At 32.4% G+C, this 23013-nt stretch overlaps 2 protein-coding genes across 2 annotated transcripts; one reads left to right on the plus strand and one right to left on the minus strand.

Moving 5' to 3' along the window:
• Window positions 1-1575: 1575 nt before the first annotated feature.
• On the minus strand, window positions 1576-2247 carry LOC114177041. Its single transcript, XM_028062269.1, has one exon. The coding sequence runs from the start codon at window positions 2097-2099 to the stop codon at window positions 1782-1784; it is 318 nt and encodes a 105-aa protein (XP_027918070.1). The 5' UTR covers window positions 2100-2247; the 3' UTR covers window positions 1576-1781.
• Window positions 2248-10884: 8637 nt separating this feature from the next.
• Window positions 10885-13094, plus strand: LOC114179524 (probable aspartyl protease At4g16563). The gene has a single exon (XM_028065893.1). The coding sequence runs from the start codon at window positions 11059-11061 to the stop codon at window positions 12490-12492; it is 1434 nt and encodes a 477-aa protein (XP_027921694.1). The 5' UTR covers window positions 10885-11058; the 3' UTR covers window positions 12493-13094.
• Window positions 13095-23013: the final 9919 nt, after the last annotated feature.

Raw genomic sequence — 23013 nt, forward strand, 5'->3', positions numbered from 1 at the left:
TTTTCCTATAAATAAAACATTCACTTATTTAAAGAGAGAAAATTATTTTTAGTCTTAGGATTTTATCTTCCCTTTAGGTCAAAAAGTTTCTTCATATTAGTCTTTAATAAAAGACACTCAACTTTTTTTTTTCGAAACAATAATAATTTTATTCTCAGTTTTGATTAATTACAAAATAATATATTCTTAAATTTCTAAACTTTAAATAAAATAATTATTATGTATTGAAACAGAGGTAATGATCTATTCTAATTGCTTCCTAATACACACAAGTAGAATTCCGCCAAATGTGATAAGAAGATTTTATAATTGATAATTCTACAGATAGATAATGGAATACCGTTCATAAATTTAAAAACAACAATGTCCACAAGAATGAAACACTTACAATTATAGCATCAAAATTTGAACGAGTCAATTTAAGTAACAGTACTGATGATTCAAATTACATCCGAAGTTCTTTCGTATTCCACACAACCGTCACTTGAACACCAATGACTAAAAACTTTTTAGAGAAAGAGGAAAATTCACATTCTTTTCAAACACAAATATATAATTCAAATAAAATTGTGTTAAAGGGTTCACTTGACTTTTATTCCCTTCTGTGAACAAATCCTCCGAGTATTATAATCCCATTATTTTCTTGTTTTATCCAGAAACTTTCTAACTATTTATTCGAATTGGATGTACACTTAACTAACCTACGCGAATATTCAAACATTATTTACCCAATTTTGTTTCCTACTATATTTTTTGCGACCCTTATATTCTTTATCTTTACCGGTAGTATTGTCTCTTTCAGACTTTTCTCAACGGAATATTTATCTTTAGAATCATATCACTATTTATTTATTGTCATAAATATTAACAACACATCTCTTATCTCTTACGTACGATATTATACAGATATTATCAATGTTAGTGGGTTCTGTCAAAAATTAAAGATAGCCTGAAAGTTAAATTTACACCAAATTACGAAAGAATCGATGGCAATAAAAATCATGCCCCACTACAACTCTGAGCGGTCCACTTGCACAACAAAACAATAAAGTAAGAAAGGAATTTTCTTTTCTCTACATTTTACTCATTATGGAGGCTTTATTTTCCCCCTTAAAGTAATAAAATGGAACCCTACATATAAACCCACTCTATTTTCTCCGCTGACATTTATTTTTAGATATTTCGAGCAACAACTCTTCCATCATTTAATATATTCTATTTAAATTTCAACACAATATATATTTACATTTTGAGTTTGAGAACCTCACACATAGCAGTTAATAACTATTTACATATAAAAAATAATAATTTAATATAACTGTACCTTTAATCTAATTTATAATGCTACCCAAACACATTTAATAACATATTTATCGTCGGGAGGACGCATTTGTTTTTTTACTTTATTATTTTTTTTTAGTGACTCAGAGTGTTAGATTGTGATTTATATAGGTAAACCCATTTGGTTGTTGTTGGTATGAGTTTGTGATAATTATGTATATGGTAAACTAATAATAGTTTATTCCAAATAATTAAGCCAACAAAAAAAATTTGCAATTCTATAGTCAACAAGGATAAATAAAATCCGTGAATAGATAGCATCGAAATGGGGAAAGGGAGATCGGAGAGAATTCCTTGGTTAATAATACATACACCAAAATAGTATCAAATAAGATTAATCAGATAACAGCATAAGCTAGTAACATGGGGAAATCATAATTACCCTAATTCATATAATTCATAGGAAGAAGACACATGATGGATTAAAAGAGCGTGAAAGGTCAAAGCGAAAGCATGGAAAGGTCATGGAGGCTCTGCTGCACGAGGTGGGAGTTCTGGGCCTGCGATGATGAAGGGGAAGGAGAGAGCGTTCTCCAAATCAAGCGAAGAGCGTGTTCCATTCGCACGAGGTGGGAGATTTGGGGTTCGGTGCTGAAGGCGATGTGACCTAATTGGAAAAGGAAGAGCCTGGATTGGTGAAGAGCGTTGTCGCGGAAGAATCGGAAACCCATCAAGAATTTGAGGACCAGCGGGCACACGAACCCAACCACCGCGGGTCTCAAACCGTGGCCCAGAGCCGCCGCCGCGTACAACACCATGGTCGTGTAGTGATAGTGTAGTAAGAAGTGTGTGATATTTTTAGAGCAAGTGGGTTTGAGGTATTGGTTTAGAAAAGCATGAGTGTTCAACTCCTTCACGGATGGTGCAGGAAAATCCCACCAATGCTGCGTCAAATATCACCTTAAAATATATTTATATATAGATACGCTTCTCCTAAAGTTCTTGCACAATCCTCATTCTGCTTTTCCACTCCACCGCGCCAATTTTATTTATTTATTTATTTTAATTCTCTTTATTTTTGTTTTGCTGAAATTAAATTTAAGGAGACATGTGTATTTAATAAGGAAAATGATTTTTGCCATTAATAGTTCAAGGGACACCTGCACCCTGTTTCTTAATTTCATGAATTAATTAATGTGGTTTAGCATAAGGTGGCATGGTTTTTTTTTTTATTGGCTCTTGGGAATTTGAGAGGCCAAGGATGTAAGTGAGGAATTAGATGAGTGAGTCTATATGGACCTCCAATCATCGAAAGGCCTGCCCAATGTGGATAATAGTGGGCTCACTAGTGGGCTCACAAGGTCCATTTAACGTTTCAGGCTTATGTTGCGCTCTTTTTTCGCCACTCCGAATATAGAAACGCATGTAAGATTTGAAATTAACTTTTATTCACAAGTTAAATTAGTTTATTTATATGTAAATAACTTTGTAAGAGTTTTCTTTATACATTTTTTTTATCATTTATGGCTAATCTAATTTTAAGCAATGAAAAAAAATATTTTAAAAAATATTTATTTTTTAATTATTATTTGCGTCTTTTATACTAGGGTGGGACTAAGATTTTTATGGGATTTAGAAAACCGTAACTTTTATTTATAATTGTTAAATTTGTGTGATAGGAAAAGAAAGGGGAGGGTGGTCCAAATAAATTGTATGATTGATTTGGTCTGAAAAAAGGAAAAACCCAACCACTAGAAAAGATACACGAGAACAATGCGGTACTTTAATACATTAAAGACAAGACCTTGCATTTATTATTAGAATGCCATGAATTTTGTCATGAAATAATAAGAGCCAGTCCAAGTTAGTCTTTTTCAAAAGCCAGTGTATTGAGCTGTAGTCACGCGGACCATATTTGTCTTTTGATAGTTTCTGTAAATATAGCTTATTTAGAACAAATTCAGATTAAATTATTCAAATTATAAAAGGATTAATAACATATAAAAAAAATGTAAAGTGAAAAGTTTAAGCCCGTTTGAAGTAGTTTTTAGTTATAAATTATCAAAATTTAACAGATCAAGAATCAATTTTGAGTTTTTAGCTTCATTTAAAAAAATGGCAATCAATTTTGTTTTCTTGTCAAAATCCGATAACAACTAGTTTACATATCATACAATACATACAAAACTATAAAAATAATATATTATTAACAGCAGATATTTTATTTATAAATTATACATAATTAAATAATAATAATAAATAATAGCAATAACATGGAAACAGAAAAAAACAATATTATTATTATTATTAAAACAAATTGTGTTGTATAAATTTTTATTTTATGTATGTATGCATTATTGTATTTTTAAGTGTCTACAATCACTAATTGATATTCTAAATTTTATCTCGGTTTAATCTGATTATAAAAAATAGTAAACTTTATTCATAAAATCAATACACGTTTAGTGACTTTTTGTTTATACATTTTTGAAATAATATTTACACAAAGTTAAACTTCTCCTGTTTCTCACAACCAAATCTTGCTAACTCTTCTCAGTATGTTGAAGCCTTTCTTGCCATTCATTCGGTTGCTTTTTACACTTCCCTAAATATCTATGTACACACCCGTCATTTAATTTTATTTTATTACCAAATAAGCAATTCTTTCGGAAAAATAGTTAATCCTAAACTCTATTCTTTACTCTCCACCTTAGTTGTTCTCTCAATCCTTCCTATCAATTTTCTATATTTCTTTCATTTAAATCTACGTAAAATTTACCTTAATTTTGTTTCATTTTAATTCTATTAAATTTGATTGTCCACATAAACTATTTTTTTACCAAATTATTGATTTCATTTGGACAAGAGTGTAGTAAATGAAGAACGGCGAAAACCAGAAAACGATGAGACTTATTTGAGATGATTAGAGGAGTAAAATTAAGGTTAAAAAGGAATGCGAGGGTAAACTTAGCAATGGAGGAGTGTAAATAGAAAAGTCTTTGATATTACTAACTTCAAGTTGTCAAACTTTTGATTGCTTCATGCAGCCCCATAATTACTAATTGCAACCTTATATAAGAGGAAAATACTTAAATATTCTTCATCACCAGTTACTGTCACTGTTATTGTCACCCCCATTGTTTCTGTCACCAGCAAACCATTGCTGTAGATTAAGAATAAGAGAACAAAAACACCACAGAGAAAGAATAACAGAAAAAATACGAAAAAAATATCTCGTTCCAAAAGGTTGTTTTTTACAATATATTTCATTTGGTTTGGATTTTTTTTTTTAAACACATTTTATGTAAAGGTGTTCCATAAAAACTCATTTTGAAAGGTATTATATGCATTCAAAAATATTGTTTTGAAAATCTCATCCCGGAAAACTAATTCGGAAATGCATTTTATCTATTTCAAAAACTCTATTCCAAAAATTGCTTTCAGAAAATTTTGTTTTAAAAATTATTTTTCGAAAATATTGTTTCAAAAATTCCAGAAACTTGTTCAGAAAAGTTTTCAAAATGTGTATTCCGAAAAATACTTTTACAAAAGAGAAAATATAATTTTTAAAATTTTAGGAGTGTGCAAAAGAATTGTGGGATGCAGAAAGTAAAAGCCTTTGGTTGCTGTTCTTCTCAAGTACAAGGCTAACCCAAAATTAATTTATCGAACTCATGACCCATATGAAAAGCCCATTTGGAACCATATAAAGCGAACTTACAGGCTATTGTTTCCTGCACACTATCCAATTTCTGGCTGCATCCCATCGAAAACTTCGAAAAAATAAATATTTTTGTAATATTTCTGGAAAAAAAATTCAAGATATATTTTAATGTGTTCCAAAAAAGGAAATCGGAAATAATAGGGTGGTGGATGAATTTTGATATGGTGCAGGAAGCAATAGCCCAACTTTAATATCGTCATTACATTTGTTTTCACTTCTGAGGTTGCCATGGTACCTAATAAGTTGGGTGACTCAACTTCAAGTAAATTGTACACTAAAGCTTTGTTCATCTTGTTTCTTATTTCTGACATTTGTTTCCAAATTTATCTAATCACCGTTTACTGAGTCCTGTTAACCACATAAACTCTTCCTCTTTGTGTGATGGAAAATGAGAATAAAAAATCGAAGGAGAAGACTTATAATTCAACCTTACAAAATTTATTTGTAAAATGAGATTTATACATGTTTATATAGTATAAATTTTACTTATCTAGTCCAAAGTTTATTAAAAGTGGGTGAGTCTTTTTAATTTTTTCCTATAAGAATAAAAAAAATTAGAGTATTTTTAAATCTTAAGCAACAAGAAGGAGTTCTAAGATCATAAATAAAATTCTTGGACATGCTGAGTGGCCATGCCCAAGTTTTCCATTACATGTCTTGATTTATGTTGGGACTTCTTGTTCGTAAATGAATCTCTCTAAGAAAGAAAAAGGGCAACAGCATTAGTTTTCAGAATAATAATGAATGCAAATAACAAAAACATGGGATAATGGGATGTCCAACATTTCGTAATTTTCTTGGCTCTATTATACGATATATAGCAGTTCCCTTTCTGGTATAAAATATAATAATTGCGTTCAAAATTATTTTAAATAGCATAATCCTAGCTGGTAAGAAAACTTCATAGACAATGCAGTGAATGAAATGTTTGGCACTTGCGAAAAAGACAGAGAAGAGAAAAAGTATTGGATAATATTTTGCAGCAGATGTTGATTTGTGGGACTGCAGAAGCAATCAATAGAATTTATAAGGTTGTGACAGAAAAAGCACACAAATCTGAATTACTTTCTCTTCTTTAGCCAATTTTAGAGGACAAATTATTGATTATTCTCAGAGGGTATATGCAACAAGATACAGTGTATGTAAAGAAGTCTGAAATGTCCAAGGTTGTTGGATTTGCAAGTACATGTTAACTTTTTTTTCTAAGTAGAAGATTGTTGATATGACAATAAATCTGACTCTGAAATTTCTCTTTTCAGAGGCTTGTTAAGATTTTGTAAAAGTAAAACACAAGGTGAGAATTATGAGAGTAGAGGGTATTGGTGGGCTTAGATTTTGGTCCCCTATTCAATGCTTCTGTTTTTGAGAGAACATGTACTTATATATTTTGCAGTGTAATAGCAATCAGACAAACCTTTAATCCCCACACAAAAATGTTTGAACTATAGAACAGTTTTTGGATTCACAAGAAAGAGAGCAAAAATGTAATCAGAAAAGAACTATAGTTGTCAAATTTCGTACTTAAGACATAGATGGTATCCATAATTTAACCATATTTAGTACTTAAGACATCTTATGTTCGATGATGCTGTTGTTGTTCTTACATGCAAACGAAAGATGAATTTATGAACACAGAAAAGGATTTGGTCCACATAATTTAACGTGTGTATTGCATAAAGAACTTGGAACTGATTCGATGAATTGGATTTTCGGGGTTGGTCTAACATAATAATCATGAACATAATAATGAAGTTTAGTAGTTAAAACATCTTGTATTTAGTCTAACAACATTGAATTATTCATGAATGATTTTCTTTCTATTTTTTGTCACATCATCTTAACTTATTCATCTCTTGTTTTGTTGTATGAAAGTGTTTAGTTTTGGATGTTAAGACATGAACGAAAGCAATAATACAAGATGGATTTGGCCCACACAGTTCAATGTATGAATGAGTTAGAAAGAGAGAAATGAGTGGATGAATTGGATTGGCCTACATGAGAATTGGTTCATAAGAGTGATAATAGGGTTTGAATTGTCAATGTTAGGTGCATGGCCAATCTTGTTTTTTCTTCTTTCCTTGCAACCCTGCAACTCATGGAAGTATTATAGTATAATAAGTTTATACAGAACACCAAAGTACATGTCACATTATAGGATTGGTGTTTAGGTAGAGTCAACAGACCAGATATGACTTTTACTTTGTTTTTCCGTCGCAATTAATCTCGTACATTTCTCGTATTGTTGATTTATTAGTAATAAACAAATAGCAATGTGTGATGTTTTGATTTTATACATGATAAAATATTATGTTGAGATATTGTGGATAATGTATTGAGTTTAACATTTTAAAGGAGATGATTCTAACTTTACTACTATTAAAATTACATAAATAAAAATAAAGTGTAAGGGTGTGTTCACTTGTGAAAATTAATTTGAGAGATAAAAAGATAATGTATTTGAGTGGATTAGAAGGTGAAGTTTGTATTGTTCACTTTAAGGTTGTGTTTGTTCTTTTTAGAGGAAAGATTAGAGGGAGAAAGAGAGGAAAAGATAAAAAGGATTAGAAAGTGAAGTTTGTGTTATTTATTTTAAGAGATTCATAGGTGATTTTAGAATGGATTAGAGAGTGAAATTTGTGACTGATTGACTATGACATTAAAAAAAATTAATAGAAAAAAAGTTAGATTACCAAAATGTCCTTATTGTTATACATAATATAAAATTATATATAAATAGTTTAAAATTATTTTATAAATTTTATTGAATGATTGAAAAATGAATAATACAATATATTTTGTATGAAAATAAATTTAATATATAAGGTGATAATAATTTATTTACATGGAAACTTTTTTTTTCTTTTTAATAGTAATTTTAGAAGTAATAATTTTTTATTATAACCATAATAAATTATTATTACAGTTAACATATAATTAAAAAAGTGAACTGAATCTATGTGTATTGATTTTAACAACTAAACCACATGCAGCAAAAATTAAATAATAAAAGGCTAATTTGGTAAATCCACCTATGTCACTCTCTAATTTCACCATGGATAATGAGATTGAATTTTCAGTGAATCTCATAATCATCTCCTCCCATCACCTTGTATTATCTCTAGAAGAACACGCTACTCATTTCTTAATCATCGCTTTCAATTCCTTGTGAAAAGTACATCCATCCCACCCAAAAGAACACGGTGTAAGGAATTTAGATATGAAAGTGTGTGAATTTAGAAGTAAAGTAGGGGTGAGCAAAATTACTCCACCCGACCAAATCTGTAATACCCGAAAAGTAAATAACGGATTCAGATAACCATTTTTGATTTCGGATTGAATGACTAAATTTATTCGGAAAAATGTGGTTTCAAATGGTCAGGTAAGAATATCAAATTAATTTTTCGTGGATATCCGATCCGACCCGACATCAATACTTGTCCAATTAAAAGTTTCCAGAAACCCCAATTTTGTGCTGCCCACTCTTCTTTCTTGTCTCACTGCGTTGCCAGCCCACTCATATTTCTCTTTCTCTCTGCATTTTTTCGAATCAACAGCACCTGCAACCTTCATGCATATTACTTATTTGTCTCGTTTTGATAGATTTAAGGATTCATAGGCATACGAGAGGAGAGTGAAAAACATCTTTAAGAACTTTAGAAATATGAGTCTTGTTAACAGGTGGTTTTGGAGTTGGATCCTTTCGATAATGTGAGAAGCGTTCATAGAACACCAGGTTTTCGATGCTTTCACAATCGGAGGTGACAGATCTGCTCCGATCTGTGTCTGATCTGCATCGTGGGTGACAGATCTGCTCCGATTTGTGTCGTGGGTGACAGATTGCTCCGATCTGTGTCGTGGATGGTGGTGCATTAGCGGTCTGCGCAGTGACTTGGTGATGGTAAAAGCATGACAGTGGAGATGATGAAGGAAACCATGGCTTTAATATTATGAATCTTCTCATCTTCCTTCTTCGAATTTTTCATTATGGATAACCCGCATCCATATTCACATTTAACCGTATCCGATAAACCCAAACCTGCAATACCCCATGACATAAACGGACGGATATGAATTTCTTATTTTAAATTCGGATTGGATCGGATCGGCCTTCTTGAACCCGAATCCGGTCCAACTCGACCGTTGCTCACCCCTAAAGTAAAGTTTGTAAACAGTTGTGAGTGATTTGATTGATGTGATAGATTAAAAATTGTTTAATGAAAAAAATAAAATTACCAAATTGTCCTTGATTTTAAAAGTAATTTAAATTGTAATGAGATGAGTTAGATTTATTTTGAAAAAAAAATATTAAAATGAATAAATTAAAATAAAATTTCAATAAAAAAATATTTAACATATTTTAATAAAAAATCTTTAACAAATTTTAATAAAAATATTTAAAATTAATAATTATTTTTTAAATTTGTTATAATAATTTTTAAATTTTCGGTATTAATTAGTTTTGTAAATATACTTTTAAAAGTCACATGTTTACATTACTATCGTAATTAAATTGAAAAAATAAATTGAGAGCATAAATATAATTTGCATGCTTTCTTCCACAAATCTTGGTATTTAAGAGTGGGTTGGAAAATAGAACATTATCCTTCTTTCTTGATCTCCCTCTTCCTTAAATCTTGATAGAGTTTGTTATGACTTAATCTTAAATGTAGATAAGAACCATGTTTGATAGATTATAAGAAATTGATCCTATTATATAAGAAAATTTAATTTTTTTAAATGCAATTCTTCAAATTTAATTCAACAGATGAGTCTTTAGAAAATAGTGTCAAGAATTTGACGTGGTATTAGTACTTATAACAAATTTTAAAATTTCACTTGTAAGTAAAATTTGAAATCGCATGGGCATGGATATTTATTTGTTCTCATTTAATGTAAGTTTCGTTAAACCAAGCTGTAACATGTGAAATAACAATATGCAACTGTTGATGTAAAAAAAAAACAAAAAAAAAAAAATCGGCTTACATTTTCAATCAAGATTTTTATATTTTTAACGTGTTTTTCTTAAAAGAATAACATTTTAAAAATTATGAAACAACTCACCCACTATAAGTATTTATAAGAATAGAAAGAAGATTAGATATTATATTAGTTTATAATTTTAATATTTTGCTCCTAATTTTGTGCGCTGGCATTAAACACAATAACATTTAAAAAAAAATCCAAGAAAAATTATAGGATTATGCAATAAGCTAAATAATGTTTTTTATTCTCTTTTTTACTGAATTGGTTTCAATATTATAAAAAATTCAAGATTAGTATCATGAGTAATCTGAATTTAAAAACAACAAACACGAAAAATACCGCAAACAAATAATGTATTAGTCTCATACCCTTCAACAGAAGAAAAAAACACCTACTTAAATTTTTTAATAATTTAATAAATTTGATAGTAGTTTAAATTAAGAAATAAAAAATTACTATTTTAACTGTTGAATTGGGGGTATGATAAAATATCACCTCTACGCAGACTGTGGGTTATCTTCTTATCTTATCCCTCGTCTGAAGGCCAACTCTGAGAAAGAGCCAAGTGATGCATATATTCAAACATTACAAAATAAAACGAAATCCCGTTTAAGGAGGCCCAACAAGTGTTTACATAAAATAATTATGATTTTAACCAAAACCAACAAAGCTTTAGCGGGTTACAAAGTAACAATTATTAAATTAGAGTAAATCCTTGTATTATTAAAACAGCAATTTTGCAAATATAAACTTGTACTTTCTTCTTTTAAAATTGTTAAGCGTGTACCATCCGTACAGGGAAAAAACAAAAAGATATATTTTTTGGTGGGACAAAAAGAAAGAGATTGAAGATTATATTTGAGATGCATTTTGAAAATGTAACGAAGTTAGCATTGTTAAAAAAGATAAGTTCGCATAACAGTGTCGTCCTAAATCCAAATCCATTGCATCGCTCTCACTCTCCATGCCCTTTATAAACCCTCACTCTGTTAAGACTTCACTCTTCCTACTCACACAACAAATTCAAAAACAACTCAGTACTCTGTTTTTTGGTTCATGCACATTAACGAATGACTTCCACTATGTTGTTGTTGGTTTTGTTCATCATGTTATGCATTTCACATCCCTCCTTCCAAATGCTACTCTTGCCACTTACACACACACTTTCGCAAGCTCAATTCAACACAACCCACCACCTCTTGAAATCCACCTCCGCCCGTTCCGCCGCCCGCTTCCGCCGCCAACTCTCCCTCCCCCTCTCACCGGGCAGCGACTACACTCTCTCCTTCAATCTGGGCCACCAGGCCCAGCCCATAACCCTCTACATGGACACAGGCAGTGACTTGGTATGGTTCCCCTGCGCCCCTTTCAAGTGTATTCTCTGCGAGGGAAAGCCCAACGAGCCCAACGCCTCTTCGCCACCCAACATCACCCGAAGCGTCGCCGTTTCCTGCAAGTCTCTCGCGTGCTCTGCAGCGCACAACTTAGCCTCCTCTTCCGATCTCTGCGCAATGGCTCGTTGTCCTCTGGAATCAATCGAAACCTCCGAGTGTGGCAATTTCAAGTGTCCACCGTTTTACTACGCCTACGGCGACGGAAGCTTAATCGCGCGTCTATACCGTGACTCGCTCGCTCTTTCTTCTCTGTCTCTTAGAAACTTCACCTTCGGTTGCGCTCACACAGCTCTAGCCGAACCTACCGGAGTCGCCGGTTTCGGCCGCGGTTTGCTCTCTCTCCCGGCGCAGCTAGCCACTCTGTCTCCTCATCTCGGAAACCGTTTTTCGTACTGCCTTGTTTCTCACTCGTTTGACTCTGAGCGAGTTCGAAAACCGAGTCCGCTCATTCTCGGCCGTTACGAGGAGAAGGAAAAGGAGAAGATCAGTGGCGGTGGAATGGTTGAGTTTGTGTACACGCCTATGCTTGAAAACCCTAAGCATCCTTATTTTTATATCGTTAGCTTAACCGGAATCTCTGTAGGGAAGAGGACTATTCCCGCGCCGGAGATGCTGCGGCGGGTGAACCATCGAGGAGATGGTGGGGTTGTTGTGGATTCCGGCACGACGTTCACGATGTTGCCGGAGGGGTTTTACAACTCGGTGGTTGACGAGTTTGACAGCCGAGTCGGGCGAGTCAACCAGCGCGCGCGGAAGATTGAGGAAAAAACTGGACTCGCGCCGTGCTATTATTTGAATGCGGTGGCGGAAGTTCCTGTTGTGACGCTGCGTTTTGGTGGAGGGAATTCCAGTGTGGTGCTGCCTAGGAAGAATTATTTTTACGAGTTTTTGGACGGTAGCGATGAGACGAAGGGGAAGAGGAGGGTGGGGTGTTTGATGTTGATGAACGGTGGAGATGAGGGTGAGCTGAGCGGTGGGCCAGGGGCCACACTCGGGAATTACCAGCAGCAAGGATTTGAGGTTGTGTATGACCTGGAAGAGAAGCGCGTGGGATTTGCGAAGAGGCATTGCGCGTCGCTCTGGGAGAGACTGAATCGGGACAAGAACTAGCGCATGCTGCACTCCACACACTGGATTCCCTCCCTGTTCCTGTCACGGGTCGGGCCTTTATGTAAATTGAAATAGGGCGGGCTTTTGGGTCATGCGCTGTGTGTCTACTTAGTAGGAAAGCTGTACACTGTTTGTTTCAAAACTCTGGATAGCTGTGGAATGGTATTGTAAAAATTGTAAGTAACGTAAATGATTCAGAATAATATTTATTGAGGCCTGAATTTATGTACTTGTTTAATTATTAGGATGGTAATTTGTGTGGGAGTTGCTGATGAACAGTGATGTCATGGGATGGAGGAACTGTCCAAAATTCCAGCTGTGAGAAAAGAGCCATATAGATGATCCAAGGAATTATTGTTTGGTAAATTTATTTCAATTCAGTTTTGGCCATCCCTTTGAAGTTGGGACCATTGCTCCTTTCAGTCTCCACACGCCAATACCAAGGATTCTAGGATTCTTCTCCATCACGGATTCTTTTCCATTTCATTAATCTAATTAATGTGTGACATATGATGTTCCACATGTAGATTATGGACTTTGGTGCTGCAAACAACTTACGTTAAATAAACTCCTCTTCTATAATTTTTTTATTGTATTGTGTTTTTAATCTTTAAATAATTTATTTACATACTGTGGTGCATGGCTTTGATTTATTCTTACTATAACAAGGTTCTTCCTTCGAAATCTCACTCACCATAATGTTTTTTTATAAGTTCGAATTTCGACGAGGAAATGTGAAACTAAACCACGACGAATGTGGTAGCCTCCCCCACAGGTGTGGCTGACTTTCTCGTCAAAGAAGAACCATTGTCACGGGCTTGATGTTGCCTTAACCTGCATTCCAGCTTCTTCACGAACTTGATGCAGACAACAACGTTAAACAGTTAACCATGAATTTATGGATACAGTCCTAAAGGAAAAAAAATAAAACAAAGAAGTTAGAACGATATAGTAACAGGAAAATTGACATATGTTTAGTTTTTCGTATGTTGTTGAAAAATCCATAGTCAGAAATAAGCTGATTTTATAATATGTAATAAGTGAGTGTAAATTTTATTTTATAAATTGATTTTGTGAGGTTGAAATAAATTTAAAATTCACCTCTTAACATGATTTCATATCATGATTTAGAATCTATTTTAGGAAGATTTGTTAAAAACATAAGATATCTGTATTAATAAAATTTAAATAAGGATATATATATATATATATATATATATATATATATATATAATACTAAAACAATAGATGTATGATAAAAAATAACTAAAATATAAATTCTATATTAATTTATCAAATATATAAAATACAATATCTCATAATATAAAAAAATAAAATAAAACTTAACATATCATTATAATATGTTAAATATTTGATAATAATATAACAAAATAAAATATATAATTAAAATTAAAAAATATATAATATTTATAACAAAATTTATGATTTATTCAATATGTCACACATCGAAAAATCTCACTCTTAACATCGCATAAAAATAGAATTTATTTGGGGGAGAAAGTGATGTAGAAGGGAAAATTGCGAGAGGTGTTGGTAAAACAGTAATTAACTGGATGAATCGTGCTGCATTGGCAATGTATTAATGATGATGAAGCAATGGGGTTGTTTGGGCAGAGAGAAAAAGAGGGGTGCGTGAGCTTTTCCTTAATGACGACACTTTCCACTTCCACATCCGTAACTCGGAACACTATCTATTACGAACTGCACTTCAGGTCTTTCCTTTCCTCATCTTCGAATCTACGTCAGTGGAAGTCCTGCACAAATGTGGATCACGTGCACATAAAAAAATGATTACGCAACAGAAGGAGCCATTCACATTCACTGCACGCAATAGTAAAATACACATGGAATGTTATTTGATGACGTAATATATAAATATAATAAAAATAAACCATTAAAAGTGTTACTAAATAATATCCCGACATCGATAACGTTGTTTTCGAAATTTAATAAAGGATACAGTAGTGAAGTATTATTTTGACGTAGCAGTGTTTGCGTGAGAGAGATGGTTAAAAAGTTGAAGTTCCGATGAGGTGACGAGGCGCTGACTCCTGGTGTTTGAAGTCTGGATACAGCTAGCTTCGCTGTCCCCATTGCCCCACACGTGTGCTTCTTTCTAGACACTTCGCCAATCACCTCCACACCGAGACTGTGGGATTCACGCTTTGAAGAATTATTAAAGAAACGGGGTTAGGAGAGGTGATGGGCCTGAATACCCACGGAGGAGGATCCTATGGGCCTAAGGGCCTGAGTTTGGGTCAGAGGTGCATGCATACCAACTTCAGATTTGGTGGTACCCCTCACAAGAACCACGTTGTTGTCGCATTAGCAGGAACAAATAAAAGAGGGACCACTCTGAAAACCTATCATAGCCTTTTCTGAATTTCACAACACTTCTCTTCTCTTCAACTTTGCGTCTTCAAACTCAGCCTTTTCTTCTCTCTCTCCTAATGCCTTCCCATCGTAATCAAAATGCTCACCGCCCCACTACACCCATCTGCAAATTTTAACCACCACATTTAAAAATAAATTACCAAATAGATTGAAAACCTAGAGGATATTATAATAATGAACATCAAATCATAACTCAAGCAAATTACACAAATAGATTCTTTTTCCCTTTCTATCACTAAATATATTTTTAAGATAACTATTATTTTGGATATAGAGACTTGGCATCTACCTAAAATATTCTACTTGTCTTTACTCTTTTCTCGTTGTAGTTTCTTTCATTCGATCTTCTTCTTTATCTTCTGTTTGGTTGTCCAAACAATCGGTGTACTTATTGATAAAGTTTCGATGCTTAAGTCAGTTCAAATCCGTTCGGGTAAAAGCAATTAATGTTATAATAAATATGAAGTAAAAGTTCCTACCAACTTATCTTAAACTCCTATTTATAGTAATCAGGGTTTTCTAAATCATGGCCCAATTGCTTTTTAAATTTGATTACTGACTTATTTTATTTTAATCTTTAGGTTTTACCTTTTGATCCACTTGGCTAACCGATCGACCATATTCTTGCACCCCATAGTTGGACGAGAATGATAAATCATAACCTCTATTCGTTGACACTCACATTGAGAAAAGTTTCAATATAATTTTCAATTATCTATAACCTTCTATCATAACGGTTATCTTTGGACCACCTGATCGGATGGCTGACTGGAAATATTAATAGATCATCCGATACAATTATCTAAGTATAAAATTTGCATAATCGGATGAAATGACAAAATTAGTTTATGTAATAATATTATATTTAATTAAAAAATCCTATGCAGGTACGCAACCTGTTGGTGCTTTTTAATGATGTCACTTGAGTCCCACCGAAAGGTGATTTTGGAGTTGCCCCATAATGCCAAATTCCAGGCTGTTATGGTATGTGTAGTATAAAGTTGGAAGCAATGCATCCCTACCATCTTAATCATTAATATAGGTTTAGATGGATAATACCAAAGTTTTTCATATCTTTCAACACTGCATTACCCATGTTTACAAAAAGTTAGATACGCCTTTTCTTTTTCATGTTTCTTTATTATTATTTTTAATGTTGTAACAATAACAATATCATTCGTTATGAACATCTCTAACTTTTTTTCTTTAATATTTGTAATAATTTTCAACTTCATCACCGTAGCTATTCACATTTGTGTTGAGTAAAGATTTTTAACCTTGTGTGACGTTTGTTTGTGTCAAAAGTTGTTTTCGTGCTTACTACGCCCTCTTTCCTCTTTTACAATTTGTGATTATGATCAACAACTTCATTATATTGAGTTCACTTGTGGAAAAATGATTTAAAGTTTTACTAGTTCAAGATATTAGTAATATATACGTATTGTTCTCTTATATATTATTCTTTTATGTAGTTGATAGAAATTTTCCAACTATATCAATTAAAAAATAGAGACAAAATATTTAAAACAAAACATGTACAAAGACGATCATCTCTGATATGTAAACATTTGTACATAATCGTATACATAGTTTTGAGGATATATTACTTCTTGAAAACAACATAGGTTTATTGCATGAAATAAGATATTTTTAACAAAAACAAAATTAAAATGAAAGATCTTAAAAAAAAATTCTTTTAGTGTTAAATATGAAAAATACTAAAATTAATCCCAATATAAAATAAGACTTGAAAAAGAATCCATTTCGATATGGTGCTAGATGAAACATGTTACCATGTTTACCAAAAAGGAAACGTGATTTGGGACAGACCTTTGTTACGATGGGAATGGTTTCCTCAACATTTTGTCATATAATTTTTTACATGGTATTTATATATTATTTATATAAATTTTAGAATTTGTTTTTTCAAAAGTTTGTTTTATTTCTCTGGACGTTTTAGTCATCTATTTCTTTTTTATTTATTTTCTCTCTCTTCCCTCTCTTTTTTATTTCTCTTTCTTTCTCTCTTTTTCTTCTCTCTTTTCTTTCTTTCTTTGTCTCGACTTTCATAATTTTTTTTACATCTTCTTTACAATTTTATTTTTACCCTCATTTTTTCATATTTTTCAAAATTATATTAAATTATAGCGAAATTGAGAAGAACTAAGAAACATTTTGAATTGATAATTTTTTTCTTTTATGTAAATTCGTTTTTTATCTCATCTTTTTTAAGTAATCAAACAATTTATTTTTAATCATTTAAAAGGATATTGCAACTAATTTTAATTTTAATTTAATTATCGAAAGAGTAACATTTGATTAAAGATAACTTTTATAGTTTTTATATTGTTTTAATGGTAAATTTTATATAATACTTTCATATAAAATTTAATTTGACACAACTCAATTTTTGTTCCAAGTACCATTGCCTGAAAGTGATACTAAATTTTTGTACCCAACACGGTTCTCGACAGAATTCATAAGAAGTGATCAAAATACTAATAATATAAACTTAAACAACAATATAATTATTTAATTTTCTCAATTTTAATAAATCTATATTGTGAAGTTCACCTTACAATATTTATTATTAAGAGATTGATATATGCATTTATTATTTAGCTTTTTGAGTTGAAAGTTATTCTTAGAGTTTTATAATTAAACAAGTATAACATTTGAATATCAGTTTATAAAGTTATCACATAAAAGGTTCATGTGGTGAGGGTAACAGGAGGTCATAGTCTTTGACAGGATAATGGTCCTATGATCAGGGACTAACCTTGTATGTGATAGGGTGAAACTCACAATGGAGCAGTCACCACAAGTGCAAGCAAACAGTGAATCTGATTTCACTACATGTATATGGATAATAGAGTTAGAGGGTATTTTATTGTTTGCTATCACATGCTTTGTGTGCTTACTGATTTTTCGATTTATGGTCTACATGCTCATCTATCAAAAAAGTATTTTTCTCTAACTTACCTTTTCTTTTTGTGTTTGTTTCTTGTTTGGTTTTTCTTTTTGTAATGATCATCAAAGGTTGGTGTGAGCAGACGTGAGAACCTCTCGATGATCACTATGATGATGGAGACACTATTGTTTGGATCTTGCTCATTGTGAGCCTCTTTTGAAGAACAAATTTATTTTAAATCCCTTACTCTACGGACAATCCCTTTTACCAAACAGTTTAATGTTTAAATTATGTTTATGACATGGTTTTGCGCCTTAGTATCCCTTTCCAGTATACTTTGAATAATTGTAATAGTTGATTCTATATATTTCATGTCGCATGCTCTACTCTGATATTATAATTTTGGAATGTTTTATTTATTAGAAATTATCTATTAAACAGGATGTCACGATAAATATTTAAAAGCGCATGAAATGAAACATATAAAATGTGTAAAATATAATTCTTGTAAAACATAGGACCTTATTTTAAAATGATTATTTCTTTCATGATTTATATCAATGAAATTATTCAAAATATAAAACTCGTAAATTTTTAGAACTTTAAAAAATTGTTATTTTTCTAATTAAAATATGTTTTTTTTTTAAGATTTACAACACTGTTTTACATGTATTAAGGACATGTTAGATGTGAAAAAAAGAAGAAAAAAACAAATTTAAGCTCATTCTTTTATTTCAGTTGTTGGGTCAATTAACTGGGCTATCATAAGAAAAGAAGACAATTTGTGGGATGTCGGTGCATATACGACCCTGAAGTTGGGCCACGACAAGATCTCACAGTAATGTTGTGTGAAAAGCAAATTGAAAGCCGGTGCTTCCTGCACCTCTATATTTTCTCCCAGCACCCCAATATGCCATATTATCTTCTCCTCTTCGTCTTCTTCATTCTAGAACCTAATACATAATTTTAATAATAATTACTGATTTTGTACTCCAATATTTTTGTTAAGTTCAATTTGGTCTCCATATTTTTTGTTTGTTCAATTTAGTATCCCAATTATTGAAAAGGATTCAATTTGGTAATCTCCATTAAATTAGAGTTAACATCATGTTCGTACAAGACACGTGTTAAGTCGTGAAATTTTTAATTTAATTTTATTTTTTTCAAAAAATTATTAACGGTCACGTGTCAATTTAGTGTCGTGCCACGTGACAACTTACAATCATGACATGTGACAGTGATAATAGTTGTTTTTAATTTAGTCCTTTACTTAAATTTTTGGTTCAATTTAGTACCTGAATTCTTTAAAACGATTCAATTTTGTCTTTTCCAATTTGAGACCAAATTAGTAATTAAGTTTAATTATGACTTATATATACATGTTAAAATAATTGTTTTGAATTTATACATGAAATCACTAAATCTAAATATTCAAATTATTTTATTTTTTACAAGTGTAAAAAACTTAAGGTGAAAAAAATTACAAAGGTAAAAAATGTAAAAAATAAAATAATTTAAGTATTTAGGTGAAATGATTTGATGTATATATTAAAAAAAATTATTGTAACATATATATATATATATATATATATATATATATATATATATATATATATATATATATATATATATAAGTTGTAATTAAACTTACACTACAAGAATGCATGCTATTTTTGTCGGCCAAAAACGGACGCCAGTAGTGTAAAACCGACGAAAAAAGGCGAAGGCGTCGGTTAAGCGACGACAACATGGACCACGCCCATTTCCTGGATGCAAAGCTCATTTGCGTCGGCTAAACAGGGACGCACATTTGCTGCTTATTTATCGTCGGCTTAACCCACGAAAACTCATAAAAAATATAATAATAATTTTGTATGCGTGGGTCAAGCCCACGCACACCTGAAATATTTTCTGACTTTTGCGTGGGCTAAGCCCACGAATGATTGAAAATTAATGGCTGAAGCAAGGCTTTGCGTGGGTTTAGCCGACGCAAACAATTTGTGCTTTAATCGTTGGCGTCAGCCTTACGTGGGCTTGGCCCACGCAAATACTTGCAAAACAAGTTATGACCCAGCTGGGCGGTGGTGATGAACCATCTCACGCAACAACAAAAATGCACTGAAGAGTAGGTCAACGAACAACAAAACACAGTGGAACAAGCAATAAAACTCCATATCTAAGCTAAGATGAAGATGGCATCAAACGAAGCACACATGCAATGCAGGGGTAATAAAGAAAAGCTGCAACACTAAGTCTAAAGAACTAATTTCAGCAACAAAAGGCCAAACAAAACAGATTCATTACCCCCTCAGTTCCATACAAGCAACAAAACAAAAAAAGAGAAAATTACTTATATGATATAAAATCAATGTTGAGAGAGTGATGCAACTGCAGACCCAAGTGGTGATGTTCAAAAATCAAAGTGAGTGGCTGATGAGTGGTTGGTGGTGTTTGATTAAAACATAAACAAATAACCAAGTTCTTGTGAGAGTGAAAAGAGGCAGAAGATTGCAGATAGATAAGGAAAACACTTACTCTTTGGCATATCAAAATCAATGTTGATCTTGGTTTCCTTCGTACAACAACCTAGACTTTTTCTTAGAACCACCAATGTCCTTTTCTCTGTATGCCTCTTCAAGGTTGTTTCAAAAACTATCAATGTCAACGCCTAATCATTTCCAGTTCTACATCTTAAAAAAGTACCTAAAAACCAATATGAGGTGAAATTGCAATCCTAAAATAGAATAGTAGAAAACAATACCACAATACCTACACTCCATCATAACATCAAAACATCAATCTCGTTTAAATCTCAAACAAAAGAACAACTCAAAATGCACATATATAATTTTCAAATAAGAACTACTCAAATGTACGCTCCAATTTTGTCTTCACAGTTTACAATAATATCCAATCAAACCTCAATTAATTCCTAAACGAAATCCAATCGAGAAAACAAAGAAAGAAGGGAAAAGTTAAAATACCTCTACGACGCCAACAATGGGGCTTAAAGCCACGAACTCCAAACGATTACAGGGATGCACTACAACAACGACTTCAATAACTATCGTGACCGCTAAGAGCGAATGTGGATTTTAACGAGAACGCGAACCCTAGTTGTACAGAGAAGCTCCAACAGAACCCATTACAACGCACATGCTTTCAATTGGGTGCGAACGAAAACTCCTAAATCGCGTCTCTGAAAAACTCTTCATTGCAGAGAAGAGAGTTTTTGCATTGTGTTGCTGACGAGAAGCTACAGGGTGAAGAAAGCTTGCTGTTGTGCCCTCTCTCGCTCAAGCCTTTACGCTCGTCACCACAGTCATCTCGCCGGAGCAGCTCGCTACGTTGCAGAACCACGCCTCGCCGCAGTAGATGGCATTGTCGAAGAAGTTGGAGTGTCGTTGCAGCAAGTGGTGTTGTAGTTTCGCTCGCCCACTAGCCTCATTGAGTTTCACCCACTCGTGGAAGAAATCCCTTGCCAAGGAGCGAAAAGTGGAACTCACTCGAGGAAAGACGAAGGGTGTGAAAAGCTAAAGGGGGAAAAGTGAATTTTGATGGTTTCCAAATACTTTAACCTAAAATTTAATTTTTTTTATCTCAGCAATTTAATTTATGAGTGGGCTAGCCTACGCAAACAATTTAAATTGTTACGCGTCGGCCCTCCGACGTCAGCTATTTGGTATATATGCGTCGGCCGAACCGACGAAAAGCTTAACTTTATAATTTTTTACATTTTCACAAAATAGAGAATTTTTATTTCTAAATAATTTTTTGTTATCATCGGTTTTGCGTGGGCCTGACCGACGTAATTTGCGTCGCACACCAATCCGACGCCGTGATTTGGAAGCTAAATCAGTGCATTCTTGTAGTGTTATTTACTAATTTGGTCTCAAATTGGAGAGTACAAAATTAGATCATTTTAAAAAATTGGATACTAAATTGAACAAAATATTGAAATAGAGAACTAAATTGAAAACAATTTTTACTACTACCACGTGTCATGATGATAAGCTACCATGTGGCACGACGATAAACTGACACATGACAGTTTATAAATTTTTACAAAAAAGAAATTTAAAAATTAAAAATTTCACAGCTTGACATGTGTCCTTTACGGACACGGTATTAACTCCAACTTAACAGAGAGAACCAAATTGAATCCTTTCAGACAATTGAGGTACTAAATTGAACAAACCAAATGTATAGAGACCAAATTGAATTTAACCAAAAAATTGGGGTACCAAATCAGTAATTATACCTTTTAGTAATACCTTGTGCAGTTCCTTCCTTCTTCTTTTTTCTATTGTATCCAATAGTCTTACATTGCTTAAGAATCGAAATCTTAGGCGGTTTAAATATTTTTCTCCTTCCATCCTTTGAACCATCTTTTAAAGACATGAAAGAGTCATATTTCGAAGTAGACAATACCTCAAATGTAAAATGATTAATCCTAACGATAGCACGAACTTGGGATCGGAATATTTTATTTTTATTTTTCGATGTAACATGACATCGTTTAACTACTTGATAACATGACCCATCTTGTCCGAGTAAATATCACTGTAGTTTATTTTATTTAGCATATAATTTGCTGGTGTCGCTTCCAAATTTGCCATTTATGTTGAAAATAACTTGAAAGATTGCTATTGAAGGTGTTTGGTTCTTGTTATCCCATGTATGTTTACAACTGGGTGAACTCCGATGTCAAGGAAAGTGACTTAAATGAAGAAGTGATGAATTTAGTGTACATGTTATGTTGAAAAAAAAAATGTTATAATAACACATCTAAAATAATATCTACTAATTATTTGGGCACAGTTGATTAATGTAATGAAACAAATATAACTTTGGTACAGGTCAGAGACAGCAAACACGGAAACACTCTTTTCTTCTACGCTAACATTTCAAAACATTATTATGTAGAACCTGTTTTCGGAGACTCCAAGGTATGTTTTCACATTATTACTTAAATTTTAAAAAAAGCAATTCAAAATATCGAATTTATGCTTCCTAATGCCTACATATAGTAGAAAATCATGATACTATTATTGAATCTTACATCTAGCAGTATAAAATAACGTTTTAATTTTCTTTTTTCTCCTGAAAGAAAGAGCTTAGCACAGCACATAAAAGTGTGCAAAAATGTGAAAGTGACAAGTTTAACATTTTTGCAATGAATAAATTATTTTTTC

Source organism: Vigna unguiculata, chromosome 3 (assembly GCF_004118075.2).
Source record: "Vigna unguiculata cultivar IT97K-499-35 chromosome 3, ASM411807v1, whole genome shotgun sequence".
Classification (NCBI taxonomy): domain Eukaryota; kingdom Viridiplantae; phylum Streptophyta; class Magnoliopsida; order Fabales; family Fabaceae; genus Vigna; species Vigna unguiculata.

Bases quoted from the DNA above. Each gene is read 5' to 3' on its own strand.
- LOC114177041 (XM_028062269.1), bottom strand. From the start codon at position 2,099: ATGGTGTTGTACGCGGCGGCGGCTCTGGGCCACGGTTTGAGACCCGCG.
- LOC114179524 (XM_028065893.1), top strand. From the start codon at position 11,059: ATGACTTCCACTATGTTGTTGTTGGTTTTGTTCATCATGTTATGCATT.